The sequence below is a fragment of the Diuraphis noxia genome, unplaced genomic scaffold, assembly GCF_037042655.1.
Source record: "Diuraphis noxia isolate RWA-SAM2 unplaced genomic scaffold, SU_Dnox_SAM2 contig0002, whole genome shotgun sequence".
NCBI classification, from domain to species: domain Eukaryota; kingdom Metazoa; phylum Arthropoda; class Insecta; order Hemiptera; family Aphididae; genus Diuraphis; species Diuraphis noxia.
Window position 1 is genome coordinate 6,108,198 of NW_028301712.1, and position 17,930 is coordinate 6,126,127.

Sequence of the window (17,930 nt, forward strand, 5' to 3'; positions counted from 1 at the left end):
GTGCGTACTAAATGTTTATTATTATTATTTTTTACTTTTTAATATAATCACATAATAATTATAATGTGCAACATTAACAGTTTATAAAGTGTACTAGATTTAATTAAAATATATATTTTTTTTTGTTTTATTTATGTAATGGTAAAATAGTTTGTTCATTGAAATATAAAGTGGAAAAAAACTTCGTACAAATTATAGTTGGAAGTGTTCATAATAAAAATAGTATGTGTTCTTTTCCTAGCTCTGTATCAATTTTCCATGTAAAATGAGTTATAATGCAAAATCATATCACATTTAGGTATATTGCAAATTATCCATGCAGAAACATATTTTCTAAACCAGATTTTATCTTACGACTCTTTGTATTACATGTTTATTTGATTTGTTGGTGTTAAATTTTTGGTTGAACACTTTTATTATTATTTAGTAACTAAACGAAAAAAAAATGATTAGTATAATCATTTAGACGAAAAATTGTTGCTGCAGAATTCGTATATTTTAGTAATCACAATTACTCGTCTGAAAAATTTAATAAAATTATTGTCACTCGTACGCACCATTACCTGGAGTTTCGTATATCACCGGACTTGCATTGCAATTATAATTAAAGTAAAAATTAACGGACAATGATACGAAAAATGAAATTAAAAAATATGATTTTTTAGATTTTGAGCGGAGCGATGAATGTATTGATTTTATCATGATGTGTGTTTTTATTTTTTTTTTGTGTCTGTCATCACGTTTTGGGGCAGTAAAAGTGCTTCGATTTTTGACTTAAGTACTTCGTTCGATTAGAAAGTGAATCTAGTTGGTACTTTGGGGGTCAAAAGTAAAAAGTCCCAATATTTTCTAAATAACTGGGATAAACAAACTAAAAATTAGGAAAAAATGGGAATTTTTACGCATAATATTGAAATTAATCTATAAATATCAATAAAAATGTATTTGTTAGGTAGAAAAGCTTGAAAATTTAATACAAGGCTTCTAACACATTGTAACAATAGCAGTTGAAAAATATTAAAAATATATAGGCACGATTTTTTTTTATAAGCATTAAGTGAGTAAACATGTAAAAATTACGGCAATGTTCAAATTATCTTCGATAGAAATTTATAGAGGTTTTTCTTTTTAGATCTAAGATTTGAAAATTAAATACGAGTATATGGCTCCTAACATATTTCTACAATAGCAGTTGAAAAATAAAAGAATTAATATATAGTCATAATTGTTTTTTACAAGCATTCAAAGTTTGAATTTTTACATCATACGTAAAAATCACAAAAATTCGTAAATTATTTTGCTAGAAATTCATAAAACATTTTCCTTTTATGTCTAAGATTTGAAAATTTAATACAAGGCTCTTAAAATATTTTTACATTAGCAGTTGAAAATAAAAGAAATACATAGTCACAATTTTTTTTTACAAGCATTCAAATTTTAATTTTGACAACACGTAAAAATCACTAAAATTCGCAAATTATTTTAAGCTAGAAAATTATTCATAATAATTTTCCTTTTTAAATCTAAGATTTGAAAATTTTTAATAATCTATAATATATTCTATAGACAGATAAACCGTTTACGCTCAGAATCGTTTTTCGTATACAATGGTATAATATCATTGGATTCAAATTAAATTCCATCCATTACAGTAACCCACTTTTGTAACCTACTGTACAGCAAACTGTCATCTACGACTTATCCGCTTTTTTTGTTTTAATTCCAAACCTGAACGGGTGGTAGCTTTTCATTTCACAAACAGCCGGCTCCCTAATAATATCATTGAGATGATCGTGACATTATTATAATACGTGTCACTCTCACGATGAAATTTATGCAAGGTTCTATATTTAGATGCGATATTGTAGACATAACGCGGCCGTTTTCAAATTGAATCTGATTCGATTGAAAACTGATGTTTACCCATTATTAATAGGGCCTTCAAAAGGTTAATGGGCGACGACGGGGCTTAGCACCCTTTCAGAAATCTGTGAATGTGGTTTCTGTGGTCGAAAATCTGTCCAAGTCCTAATCTTATATTATGCACGTTGCCTCGTTCCATTAATCATAAAGTATAGTGTATATATACATATATATATATATATAGTGGCGTCGCTGTCGTCGAATGTTTAAGTACACAAATTCAGTTTTCGATGATTGAGCAATTAAATAATAATTTGTCCGAGACAATTTTTAATAATTGTTTGGAGTGAGGAATAAAATTTAATATTCTGGGAAAATATTACAATCAAGTTATAACATGTAATACAAAAATTGTTTTTACATATATTTACAGTTTACACGCATAAATAAATAATAAGTAAACGGGGCTGATTAGATTTGATTTAATGCGATTCTGCATTATTCATGACCTCTGGAGACAACAATTGTTCATGTTTTATAAAAATATAACAAAAAATATTCTTATATTATTATAGTGTGTTAATACAGTTATAATATAATTTGTTCAGAGGTTCTGTTAATGAATGGTCTCCCCTTCACGTAATTCAGGTTTTTATAAATACTTATCTTGTTACTCTTATTACTAATTGTTTTTGTTTGAAAAAATATGGAATATATTCAAACTAAATTAAATTGTATAATTTTATTTAAAAAAATAGATTTTGATTTTGAAGAATAATTTGTGTAAAGTTATCTTATTATCAAATAAAAAATATGATACGGATGTTTATTATGTAGCCTATATAGTAATTTAAAATCAATGGAAAATAGAATTAATTATCCATTATCAAATACCTTAATTTAAAAGACTGCTAAAAATTCAATAAACATAAAATTATCGAATCTTCCTATCCAACAGTTAATGTGGTTTAGTATTACTTTGTTGACTTGTGTTTACATTTAATAGTAATAAGTAACTCGTTAATGATAAATTAGGGACAAATAAAAGTTTAATTTTTCATAGATCATTTTTTTTTTGCAATTGTTTAGTCGGTTTTTTTTCATACTGATAATATATTTTAGGTACTGAACATTATAGGTAATCGAGTGAACGAAATTCAGATAACTCTAGGTATCAATTAAATGTTAGGCTTTTAAAAGCGGACTATAACGTGTATTATTTCTTAAAAAAATAGGAAGCGATGTAATATGAATTTTGACGAGAGATTTACTATCGGAACTATTTATAACAATGAAACGAAAAAATAAAAAATAAAATGGGAATTGTAATGATAAACAACCATAACATTTAAGATGAGAACGGGCCTTTTGTTGTTAAAAATGATGTACAACAAGAACTCCAATTAGCATTGTAGCAACGTTATATTATTAATTGGCTTATATCATTTGTGTATTATATATTATGTACTAAACCTACATAATAAATAATATAATATACACTAATTATTTTAAAAAAATAACAATAATATGTAAATTTTTTCAACCATAATATGACTAATATTATTCCATCGAGTACTCGAGGACATGGAGTTACTATCGATAATTATCGTAGTATAACACAATTATAATTTAAATATTACAAATAACAATCTGAAATATTTTTAAAATACCTATATTCATATATTCATAAGTACTTTTGAAATTATAATCACGTCTATAAAATACTATAATAAAAAATTGTGTAACATAACATTGATTTTATTAATATGAATTGTAAAACATAATTTTATTCCAATAAAAATATGTCATTATAAAATATATATACAGAGTGTCACAGAAAGATATGACAAGAAAAAATTATTTTAATTAAACGTATACAAAAATGTTTAATATTATATGAAAAGTAAATAATTTAAAAAATATAATCATATTAGAAAATTGACAAAAATTATATTTTTTAAATGTTATTACGTTCCAAATTAATTTAAATAAAAAAATATTGAATTTAAAAAACAAACTAATTGACTTTGATAAATCTTTTTACCATCATCAAAATGGTTCTTATGATCAGATTCACAAATAGACTATTTTGAATTTATCCAAAAAAATGTTCATCAATTTTTAATACTTTTTTATTTTAAGTATTAAAAACTAAAAAATTATACTAAAAATGCAAGTGTCTATGAACCCTACAGGAAAAAAAAATTAAATATTCAATATTACAAAAGTTATTCCATATGCCAGATTATTGTGAGACACCCTGTATTTAAAGATACGATAGACTCAAAAATTGAAATACGTGTATTTAGCATTAATGTTGGCATTTTTAAATACGGAACGATGACTGAGCGTCTGATGAAAATCCTTGAGAGTTATTTAGGCATGTATAAATAATTCTTTTTCTATCTAACAGTTTAAATCTTAATTAATATTTTATTATTATTATATATATATATATATATATTTTTTTTTTTTACTAAAAATGTAGGCTGTATATTTCGTATTGGTCCATTGAAATATTAAATAAAGCCTTAAATTTATATAATTAAATTAAATTATTAATTAAAATGTTAATTTTTCTTATTGAAAATTATCTCTTTCTATATATCATACTACTCTATAAAAATGATTTATTGTATAGTTATAAAGTGCTAACAAAAAAGTATATATATACAGTGCTAAAAAAAATGTCTAAAAACCTAGGGATTTCCAATTCTATAATATTATAAAGTGTTTAGTTAATAATTAATATTTTATGACCCTAATAGATATTAAACAAATGTTTTTATATAAGTACTATCAAAGTAATGTACCTATTCAAGAAAAACAGATATTTTAATATTGTGTAGGAGGTTAACTCCATGTACTACTGGAATGGTCTATAGTAACTTTGTGACTATAAACTTTAGTGTAAATTTTAAATTTATGGATAGTATTATACTTTCGTAAATAATAGATTCAATATCGTAAAAAAATTTTAACTCGAGCAAAGACTTAGAAGTACTATATAGAAATAGAATCATAAAATATGCATCTAAAAACATGTACTTATGGAATTAAACAATTTAAAATATATGATAAAAAAAATAATGCATTACACTTAAACAATTGTTGTTGAACTATCACCACGCACATTCGTAGTAACAATCAAAAATTTACATAATTATTATTTGATAACCTTTGTTTTTCAGTATGCTTTAATATAAACTGTCAACTGATTAATATAGATAATTAAGATCAATAACTATGATTAAAATGATTCCCAATCGTCTATAAGACAGATTTTCAATTTGATTAAATTATGACTGTCTTAAATTACAAAAAACATAATTGAGATTAAATCAGAGTAACTCAGTATCTTATGAATTTTTATAGACATATAAATTAACATATATTCAGAAATTATGAGTCTAAATCTACAATCAGATAGTTATAATTAGACGGGAAAATGTAGAGTTAACACGATTAAATGGTTTTATATAATTTTTATTGATTACTTCTACAACTTGTTTTCACAATACATATTCATAACATCCAGAGAATAAAAAAGAAAATATTAAATCAAGAAAAAAGTATTCAAATCAGGGAAATTTATATGCATATGCTTTTAAGAAGAAAGAAAGACGAAAATCCGTAGAACACGAGTAAAACATTTTATATAAAACAGGTTTGATAATTGTAGCTTAATTTTACCAAAAAATCTCAGGTGAATTTGATTCGCCTCTAAAAAATAATTGGTCAGAGAAATTATGGATAACAGAGTCAAAATAATCGGCGTACGATTCGTAGAGAGCACAATTTGGTTGTTGTGGTGAGGGAAAGGGGGTGGGTATCAACGATAAAATTCGCTGCGCTTATGAGAAAACTGACATGGAATCGCTTGCTCGTTGCTTAGGTTACTAAAAGAATGAGGAAGAAGGGAACATAATATAAAAATGCGATTAGATATAAAATGAAATGTTTACTCATATTTATTTATGTTATACAATAATATAATATACAATTCAAATATCAAAACACTAAAAGTCCAGATCAAAACATTTAGTGGAAAATCGAATTAAAACTTGAGGAATAAATGGCAAAAATATACCGACACTAAAATACTTTTATGTTCCAGATTTTCATTAGCTCCAGACAACGCGTATATAGCGGCGCTGCAGTCGTACCAACAACCGCCATGGGATCGTACGTCACGTGGACGTTGGAGGTGTTGGCGTTTGCGATTTTCGTCGTGCTCGCGGTCGTGGTGCCGTACGCGCGTCGGAAGCGTGACTACTGGACGAGCCGCGGGGTTCTGACGGCGGCCGGTTACCGGTCATTTGCCTGCACGCTGCCGGGCATCCGGCTGCAAGGCAGGTCACTGTCCGGCCACCTGAACGACGCGAAGGCCGCGGGCGCCGCCGCCTTAGGTCTCCACGATGCCGGTCGGCCGACAGCGCTGGCGTGTGATATCCTGGTGGCCGCGGCCGCGATGTCCAACGACGGCTTTGGCGAGGTCGACGCCAGAGGCGGCCACGAATTGAGCCTCTTGCCGTCGGCGGTGCACGCGGATGCGGTGGCCGCCGTGCTGCCGACCATGGCCATGTGCGTGGCCGAGCTCATCACGTCGCTGGAGGCCGTGGCCAACCGTCGGCTAACCATAATGCCGTGGGTGGAACTAAAAAAGTGCGCAACTACGGTGGTGGCCACGTGCGTATATGGACAGCCATTAATCGACTCGCGGATCAAAGCGTTCGCGGAACAGTGCGACAAGGCGTTGTCGGCCGGTGGTGGTCGGCCGACGGTCACTGACTATTTCGAGTCGTACAATTTGTCGTCCAACGGAAAAGAGTCGTTTACCGATTTAAAGACAATTCTACGGTCAGCCGCCACAGGCAGTGAGAAAATAGATGCAGGTGAGTGAACTAAAATGGATTTTTAAATTTTCATTCAAGGTAATTTATAACCCAATAATGTTTCGGATCAGTAACGCATTTCGAAACTATTAAATTATTTTATTCATCTTGTCCAGCGGAATATATCAATATGAGCACTTACTTTCTCTGTGCCAAACCGATAATTTATCACCCTATCCTCAACATTTATGTATATTAGTAAAACATTTGATAAGACTTTATCCTTTGAGGATCATTACAATAAGAGTTTATTTTTTTAAGAAGAAGAAGAAGAAATTCGATATAATATTTTAACTAACGATATGCAATGACTGTTACCTATTATACTATAAGTATTAGTATTAGTAAAAGGTCTATGCTGTTATAATAGTTTACTAGAATATAATACAGAATAAACAATCATAATTAGTATGACAACCAATTTTGTACTTGTAATTGAAAAAATAACTTTCATTGGTGTTCGGACATAATATTAAAGAACTGATACTACCCGACGTAATGTTAGGTAATACCTATATAATTGCCTATCAGGATATTATTATGATTTTGTAGCATAGTTATTATCGAATAACAGGTGATCAAATACGTGTAAGAAAATATTTCATTGTTTTAATAAGAATACCTTTATTATAAACTTTCATTGAGTACCTATGTTTTTTTATGTAATTATACTAATAGAAAATCTAACAATACTAGGTAATGCAATTTTTTTACGACTTTTATTTTTTTTTGTGGAGGATTTACTTGTAAAGTAAATAAAGGACTCTTTAAAATGCTTAAGGCGCAAAATACACGAGGCTCACAATAATTACACAAATAAATAAGTTATATCGTATATCTAACTATAGTACGACTAATCTAAATAGTGTGCGTATATCTTTCTAATTTGTCACCTACAAATTAAACTGGTTCGGTGCCAATCCATCGTTGAGATTCTTAGAATTTTAAGTTTGTGGTATTACAGAACCTACACCAAATTATTATCGAATTTGTCCGAGAAACGTTGAACTACGGCATAAATTACTCGTATAAATTAAATATATATATATATGTATAAAGTAAGACGCGGAGGAGGTGTTGGAGAATGGCGAACAGCAGGCGGGATAACAAATCGGCTCATTTAGATCAAATTATCCGCACACCTTCACACCCCTGCCACCAACCACCACCACCACCTCCCTCGCGTGTGCTTCAAGTATAGAACTTTTATACAAACGATCGGCACCCGAAATTTTAATCCGTCACAGGCACAGCACAGCCGTTGTTTCTCCGATGAAAACCCACGGCGAATTAATGGTTCACGCCACTGTCTACAATACCGGTTATAATATTATATATACCGCGGCCTATAATACCGCCAGAAGTAGGAGGTTTCGCGGTCCCACAACTTTTCTGCGCTAGACGGTGAAAACTTTACCCGGCTGAGAGAAATTAACGTCGTCGCCACCGCCGCCGCCGCCACCACTACCACATACTTTGTCCGGGGTGGCAGCTGAAGTTTTCCAGATTGTTTTTCTGGTCCAATATTATGTAATATATTTTGATTTTTTTTTTCAGCGTACACATGCGCTTGTACCGTTTTTTTCATCTTCTTCGTCCGACACGATTATCGATTAAAATGTTACAACAGTTACAATAATGTGCGTTCTCGCGATAACAATATTGAATTGGTGACTTGAGTATAATAAAACGTGTGTGCCTAATGTGTTTGAAACAAAAGTTCAACAATATAAAATGATGGAAATAATAATATTATGTGGTTAATACTTCATAAAAATATCCAAATCTCGAGACGAACGAATCTATCACATTGCTGATACGGATGTTGTATCATATAAGCGATACAATATTTCAGGTGTCTTATTAATATTAAAGTACTGTACCAGGTATGCGTCATAACTAAAATGATATTCTGCGATTTACATGCAGTATCACTCTTGCATAATACTAACAAACTGTAATTTTATTTATAGCCATCGACACGTCTCTTATAATTGTAACACAATAGGTAATTCAAAATGACTTACCAACACAAATAACTGAGTCAAAATTATTAAAACCTTATTATATAAAACTCACTGATGTTTACTTTTCCAGATTGACTTTAACATCACAAACCATATGTGTAGATCAATTAACACGTGCACTGTTGTATAATGTCTAATAATGAACACATGCGTATTATTTCATGATTACTTATCCGTTATCATGAATAGAAATATCATGACGAGTGATTCATTTTTACCGCCTAAAGGAAATTTTAATCCATCGCAATAATTTGCGTAAATTGGAAAGTGTAACCATTGTAATAGTTAGACACGGTATTGTTGAAGTAGTATAATCGTTACTAAATAAATAGGTATGATCACAACATTGTAATACTCATGCCACCATTATCGCGAGGTTTTCCACTTCTATTATATTCTATAAATATTGACGATAAAATTAGGAGAACTTCGAGCAATAGTATTGTGGATATGCGCAAACTAGAAAAACACTCTATTTTTTATTTTTTGTAATAAAACCTATTTGTTTGGTCATGAATATAATATAATATTGAACGTACTAGACTCATTATTTATTAATTTATGGATTAAGAGTTAGAACATCTACATGAGGAAAATCATTGCGTAATTTTGCTTTATAATCATATTGACATATTATGGAGCACTTATTGTTATATAGAATCATCCAGATTTACCTACTGATTATGACTTTTATCCTTTAATATTATAATTTTTTACATTTTCATAAAATGCTATGGCCAACATGGAACTCCATATATTATGTAGCTTTTTATAGTAGGTACACGCAATATAAGTATAGTACCTAAGTTGAAAAACGATGTTATGAATCTACACCTTTTATGGAAAACAGCGCAAGAACTTTTAAAATGCTAACTATTCAGCACGTTAGTTTTACAGTGATTATTATTTAAAAAAAAAAAAATGGAACAATAAAACCATTACGCACGGCCCAACTGTCGCAGACATAATTTATTCACCGAACACTGTATATTAATATTATTACTATAATGATATGACAATGTCTAACCACGAATGAAAACATATTTTAACTGCATTACTGGAATTCTAATAACCGCAAATTCGTGTTATAATATATACAAGCCTTTAATTATTGTTAAAGAAAAAAAGCAAACGAGAAGATGTTATATTTTTATGTTTTTTTTTCAACCATTCTTTACAAACCGGAGTTTCTCGACAACCCCACAACATCCATTCAAAGCTTTGCCCTGTTTGTTCTACACGCACACGCAACGGAGATACAGCCACAATCAGAAGCCTTTAAATCTATATTAAAATATTATTGGTACGAATGTTACGAAACTGATAGCGATTATAAACGATTTTAGTACGATCGTATGAAGTTCTGCAGTTTGTAACGCAATACGCAACGTTTTGTACTGCAGTATATTACAAAATGCAATTACATAATATCATATAAGTACCTATAGTAGGCACATAATATTATTTTATATTACTTCGACTGAGTGATAAATACGTATTTATAAAGTCTCCGTATTTACGAATACAATCAATTAACAATAATATTTTCAAATGTCTTTAAAATTATTTTAATACGCTTCTATATAAATCTTATAGATAGTTTTATTTTCCTTGGGTAAATTAAACGTATAAACGGTACTACTTAAAATACTTAAAGTTTTCAATTTTCTCACTCTCTATTGAACAACGGCGACCCCACTTCACTTTTTTGTTTTATACCGTATCAAGTTGCTGTGCGCTGGTCATAGTTCAGAAACAACTTAAATGTTTGAAAAACGTCTGCTGTCGATACTGGTGGTAATAGTAATTCCGGAATTCAGTTAGGGAAATAAAAAAAGGGCGACGTGATGACACTTTGGGAGGTATGGGAATGAAAAAAATGGAAATTTCCTCGTCGGAAAACTGGAATGGAAAAAATCTCGGTTATTTTAGATACAGGTACCTACCTATATATAAATAAAACTATAGATATCGTATTTAAATTGTGTGTTTGAATCAGATCAGTACTGATTGAAATGTCTTATTTAATATCCTAGTCAGACGAGATAGTTTTATGAATGGACATTAATTTTAATTTTGATATTATAATAATTACATAAGTACACGTAGGATCGAATATCGATTTCTGGTGGGTATATTATGATGATCCACCTGAATAAAAATACGAATAATATAAGAATCTATTATTATTTATGATTAATTTCATGTACCATTATGATGGTAATAATACTATTTGATGTCTCCAGAACACAGCCTCCCGACGGCTGCGCACGCAGCGGATCTATATATTATGGACTCGCCGCCACGAGTCCACAATGCCACTTTATAATAGCTGTCGTTAAATTATTAATTAATGTACCAAATCATTTCACTAGGATAGAATCGTTTTATTTTATAATTATTTTCCTTCTCCGTCAAAACCACACCAGGTCACATTATGGCCGCGGAAACGGGTGAAGTTCTATAAAAAGTTGCGCCCTTCGAATTTCCGTAAAAGTTTTAACATTTTCTCCGTTTGTAATTTTAGATAAAAACATTGTTCCGTATAATCGTCGCGGTTTCATCTGATAATAGCGTACCTTACGTTATAATATGACCCGTATGATGCACGCCAAGTACATTTTATCGGAACACGCACTGCGAGTATATTATAGTGTAGCCTGTAGGTAATATATAAGAATATTATATAAGAGACAATGTGATCGAAAGGTGAAAAATAATTACTTTACGAAGACAATATAAAGAATATTGCTATTTTAAAATGAAGGAGTTGTGTTACTGTCATAAATTCAATTTTCAAAGTCGTATTATCGAAGTTAAGATCCACTTTTCGTCAATACTGTTTGATTTTTGCGCTCAGTCTTCATCGTTTTCTACTCATTTGAAAACAATAAAGTACAGTCTTATTGGCTTATAGGTCAGCCTCATATATTATGCTATCAATTATCATAATATATTAGGGCGACCAAATTAAACAAACAAAAAAAAACCTCCACGAATGGACTATGAATTTGCGTGAGTTCTGTAATGATAATATTTTAACATTGTTAAAACGTAGAATAGGTGTATAGAACATTATTGTTATTATTATAGACACAAGTATACATACACTGTGGCAATTATTTTTAAACTATTAAATAATTAAACAGTTTTTTTTTCGCTGTAACGCATAGACATTGCGCACCGCCCCGTGTTAATGGATCAGTTGTTTGTTTTTAATTTATATTACAGACCCAATAAAAATATAAGTTGATTATACAGCAGACGTAATTGTAACAAATCGTATGACGTGTACAAAACAGTGGTGGTCACCTTTGAAATTATCTTGTTATTAATAATGTATTATAATATGTTTTGACATGACCACTTTCGTCGATCACACAAATCAAAAATCTATAAATTAGACGCCGTCCAACCAACATCAATATTGTAATAATATTATAATAGCCAATACGACAGTACACCGCGTGGGGTCAAAAACTTTTTGAAACCGGGAGCGGTGGTCAAGTGCGTATTTATGGCTAACTAAAGTAATTTATCACGCGTTACATGGCATCTTTATGTAAGAGGCACACCTGTAACATTATAATCCTTTCTCCTTCCGACACATGTTTAATATAATATAATATTAAGTTATTAAAACTTAAAAAATACCTCCAAATTTTGCTCGTTTTTATAATTCTGTTGAAATATCCTATTCTACGACAATTTAAAATAATAAAATTATCTACGTTTTATCAGACGCTATTTTATATAATATTCATTTTAAAAAAAAGTCATTAATAAATAACATAAAAATCAAATACATACTGCTATAGATGTCTAATTTTCTTAAAAAAAAAATCTTCTTACAGATAATATTTTACTATGTATAATGCTGTGTTACAATAGAAAACAACATCTTAAATCATGTAAATATACATATAGCTTTGTTGAATCATTTTTGTAATACTTCATTGGTGAGCTGATGTGGTAAATGTCAGACCAAGGCTTGCGGATTGATTCTAACTTTTTCATTGTTGACATGATCTGACGTTTTATTCGATACGTTTATATCAGCATTACCGAATTTAGTCTTTCTGGGAGCTTATATTTCATCGACATTTTTTATGTGGATTTTTCGCATCATAAATGTTTTAATTTTTTTTTTTTTTTTTTGGTTGATTTAAACTCTAATTTCCCTACCTTCGACCACAGTAACTGTAACCAATATAATGGCTCCTTCAATTATAACATTATGTTCTCAGCCACTGTTAATATTAAAATTGACAAAATATTCGATATTTGCCGACGGTTTGTCGAATACGATAGTGTTCGCCGTATCCATTTCGGTTAGGCTACCGTAAGAACCACCGGTACACAAACAAACTCACAATGAGTCTGCAAAGCTCCACCAGAAACGGCAGCTGCGTTACAATTTGCGATGGCTACCGTTCATTCTCCGCTTAAAATCTCCTCGTGCTAATTACATTAGGGGTATACCGACCGACCAACGTTTTCGCCTATGCTCATCCCGACCTTCCGTTTAGAAATCGTCATTTATCATTCGTCAAACCATACATTAACCTGGTTAATCATGTCAGCCACTCCGTAGATCCAGTCACCCAAAGTGCTTAAATGAACATAATGTTCAGATGATGGATCAATAATGACTATAATTAATTTCGATATGAATACATAGAACAAATATACGGTTTAATGTGGTGGAGGCAAAAACATTTATCTATATGGACTAGCAATAGATCGACATAGGACTGTTCCAAAGCGTGTAGGAGTCTTGTCGCTCTTGGCAATACCAATAAAACCATAAACGATTTCATTTGTTTTTTTTTTTTTTATTGCATACGTACATTCAATGTATTATAATGTTATAATTCATTCACAATGCAGATCGTTTAGTAAGTGATTTCATGTATAGGTGCTTAAAATATGATTTAGAATTATAAAAAAACAAAGACTATAGAAATTAAGTCTTATTTATTTCGCACAGACTATATTTAAAAAAAAAAAATGTTGATTAGTTATATCATTAATCACAATTATGTATTATGTATAGTATAATGTTTCATATACTCGTATTATCATTATATATATATATATATATATTATTACATATTTTCTTATCACTATCAAACAAAATATAAAATTAAAATAACACATTTTGTACTTAACAATATTAAGTACCTTCGTGTCTATTTCTAAATTCGGTATGCATACTGTACTTGAAAATGGTGCAGGTACAACCATGAAAACATTACCCCTAACGTTTGGAATTGATGTCTTTTTTGTTAGTTCGACCATGTTAGTTTAACACAGACTGAATTTGTGAAAACAAGATGCATTAATTGGCAAATTGGAGTCTGTATTTTTAATAGGTAATAGTACAATTTGTGCGAATACGAAATCTAACATAGGGAATCAAATTAATATACAATACACTCTATTGCACTAGCTTATTACTTAATATTGTTATTTTTTAATTCTATTCCGAGAAGATGATAAAATAAGCATAATAATAATATTAATATTAATTTCAAATATAAAATAACCTATCTCGTGATACGTAGGTATACGCATACTGAATACACATAGGCGTGTAATACTGTTGAGATTAATATTATAATGTTTTGTTATTAACGTATGAAAAAAAAAATCAACTTCGGATATGTATTTTTCTATTAACGTTAGAATAAATCAAGACAAATATATGATTGAAATAATATGCGGTTAATAGATCATTGACGTCATAAAAATAACATCCTTTTCAATGATTATTATTTTTTTTTTTTTTTTTGTGGTCGTAGGTCACCTATACATTATTTCCGTGCGTCACGTGTCGTTGTTGATAATAACCCTTTCGTTTAGCCTAGCCGTCTACCAAAAAAACCAAACGTGTAATTCGACGGTCGTAACGATGAGAGAACGATAATTGATAGGTTCCATCTCAACCGTTTTTTCCACTATTATTACCATATACTTAAATAGTTACGTACAAAACTGTACGCTATACTTAGGCAATGAAATTACTAGATATGAAAACCAATTGAAAATTTTCTTAGCGACAAACGAGGTCTGACTATAAAATTACTACAGTTCCGTTATTATTTATTTATTTATTTAATGTGATATTGATAAAGAGAGACAACAGTTTGTTCAAAAAAATAAATATACATAATATATATCCTGTTTTTCTGTAGTCTATGAGTGGCTAAAATATGATTTGATTTTATAATAAAAAATAATAATATTGTGACATACACAATATTATGATGTATATTATTTTTATCTATTGACATTGAAGATTTACTTGTTTTCTGATGGCTAGAGAAATTAATCAATTAATCTAATTATTTTCTAGAATACAAAATTCTAAAATTATTGGAAATTAATTATCTTAATTAACTTTGGTATATTTTTATGCAATTTTTCAACTAGTTTTTATTTTTTTTAAATATTTAATCAATCTCTAAAAAATAATTAAAATTACCAAATATCCAAACGACTAAAATTGAGCTAAGGGAAAACGCTACTGCAATAATAAATTGAAAATAATTTTATAACATCTGCAAACTTAATTTTTAGTAATTTTTGACAGTTAAATAAAAAAGGACTTTTTAATAGAAATACAACATTGTTATTACAAATTTGATAAAAGTAAGATAAATTATAAGGTTTCAGTGCTCCCAAATTACTCAGCGAGATTTATAGTGAAAAAAAAAAATAACAATCGCAGTTTTGAAAATAACTGAACAATAATTTAAGGCTAATGCCTACGAACGTTTTAAAACGAGTCATCAATTTGTAATTAATAAACACTAAATACTAAATAATAATGCGTTTTTAACTTCGAGCATGTGTTGTAATTATTTAATTAATAATAACGTTAATTTCTACACACTAAAATCGTCTAATGGCCTAAACACTATATGTATATATTAATATAGTTGTAAGTGTAATATTACGAGTATATATCGTATAAACACACAGCCGTTACAATAAACAGGATTAAGTATAATATAATGTTCACATAATACCTTTTATACACGGTAAAATATTATGTGTTTTTATACGACTAACTATAATAGGCACTATAGAATAATATACCGGATGTCCACAAAAACAGGGTACACTCTATAACTCTGCAGCGACTTGCATGCGTACTCAGTACCCTATGCGTATTTTTTAATTCCGTTTGCGGTACGTGTCGAGATTTAACTATTGCATCATAAGTTTCTATGTGTTCCAATGTTCTAAATTTCGTATTCTACGCATGCGCAATAACGTTTTTTCGTGCTCTCTGTTTTAGCGGGCACACGGTATAGTTTCCCCATAGAATTATAGTACTCGCTGGTTCCATAAATTAAAATAATATTATTATTATTATTATTATAGACGTAATCGTACGATATTATATGTGTAATTATTATATAGTATTGTTAATCGAAAATTAGTGGATAGGTCGGTGGTAAATCATGGCTATCAGTTATCAATCATTTACGGAATAAATAATAATAATATTGTCATCGTCGCGTGCATCCAGACTGCAAAACCAAAATGTCAAATCGACGAGTTTCTGCATCTCCGAATATATAGCCAGGAGGTTGAGCGCCATTCGGCGGCGGAGAGTTCACTGCAGACGCGCTAGGCATTTGTTCAATGTTTCGCGCAAAGGATAATTTCGCCGGCGAACCATCTCATGTCAGAAATTAATTACGACAGAAGGAGTCTCCGGCTGCAGCGACATCGCGCGCGATGGCTGAGCGGGTTTCGTGTCGTTTATTATTTTGTATTCATCACGTGGAATCGTTTTAAGACTATATATTATAATATAACACCACCGCCACCGTAAGGTTCGGGATCGAGTAGCGTGGTTTTGACGAGTGCGGCTCGTCGGTCTCTTGAAGACTGACTGAAAAATATTATGATGTATATTTATATAATATTATATTACGCGTTTACATCGAGATGGTCTCGTGTATCTATATATACATATATTTTAGCGCGTTTTGCTCGTATAAATCACCGCGAAACTTTGCAAACTGCTGCGGTTCTCCCATACCGTATAATAATATATGTCCTATTTAATATTATTATCATTATGACGGTACACAATAATAATAATATTTTATTATGACGTCGTGGTTCGTGTACGACGTATACACACGTATAAGGTACTGCCCTTCGAAAGAATTGTGCGTATCATAATATTAGGTATTATAGTGGTATGATGATGATAATTATAGTAATATGGTATATTATTATCTCCAACATTCGATGGAAAATGAAATATTGTTCCATATTATGCACGATTTTTGATTAGAAATTATTAAGAAATCTCATCATTTTTTTTCACACATAGTTCATTAGAATCAATAATAGTATTTCTTGATATTTTTAGCTTATTATTTCTGTTTTTATTTTAATTGAGCCTCAACAACAAAGGTTATTGGCCTTAAACATTATTACATTAATATTTTTTTACACAAGAATGAAGCATTTACAATAATATATACATAACAATAATAATAGTATGAAAAAAAAGGATTGAAATATATCTATAGATTAAATTAGTTGGTATAGTTTAGTTTGTTTTAAATAATTAATTAATTTTTCTATGTTGATTGGCTGTGGACTTAGAGCTTCTTCTATGTTGAACTTAGCTAATATTTTAGCTTATTATTTTTGTTTTTAACAATATTCGCATAATATCAATTGTTTATATTTTGTTTGCTGTTTTCCTTTCGTTAGTAGGAGATATTATATTATTTTTGTATGTTTTATATGTTTGATGTTTACATGTGAGTGCAAAATTTTTCTCTAACACATATCAAGACAACAATTTGCTGTCGACAAATATTATTATATTTTTTTTTTATCGTATATGGCATCGAAAACAAGGTTATTTAACCGGAGTTACATAAATATATTATTATAATTTATAACATTACCTATAATATTGATATTATTAGTATTTTAATATTATACTATTTTAGTATTTTAACATTAAAATATAATTATTATCAAATGGTGTCGGAGTAAGTGATCATATTATGCGTGTAAGAAAGTATTTCACTGTTCTAATGAAAATAAATACATTTCTTATATTATAATTATAATTATAATATAAAAAATACTACCACATACT

At 29.7% G+C, this 17,930-nt stretch overlaps 2 protein-coding genes across 2 annotated transcripts in view; one reads left to right on the forward strand and one right to left on the reverse strand.

Moving 5' to 3' along the window:
- Nucleotides 1–17,930, reverse strand: part of LOC107171054 (protein amalgam-like) — a 344,978-nt gene that overhangs the window by 169,514 nt on the left and 157,534 nt on the right. The gene's annotated exons all lie outside the window — the stretch shown is intronic.
- Nucleotides 1–17,930, forward strand: part of LOC107167925 (cytochrome P450 6B4-like) — a 65,006-nt gene that overhangs the window by 9,393 nt on the left and 37,683 nt on the right. Inside the window, exon 2 of the mRNA XM_015517145.2 lies at nt 5,981–6,758. Within this exon, the coding sequence (XP_015372631.2) occupies nt 6,041–6,758 (718 nt within the window). The 5' untranslated portion in view covers nt 5,981–6,040. The remainder of the gene's footprint in view (nt 1–5,980; nt 6,759–17,930) is intronic.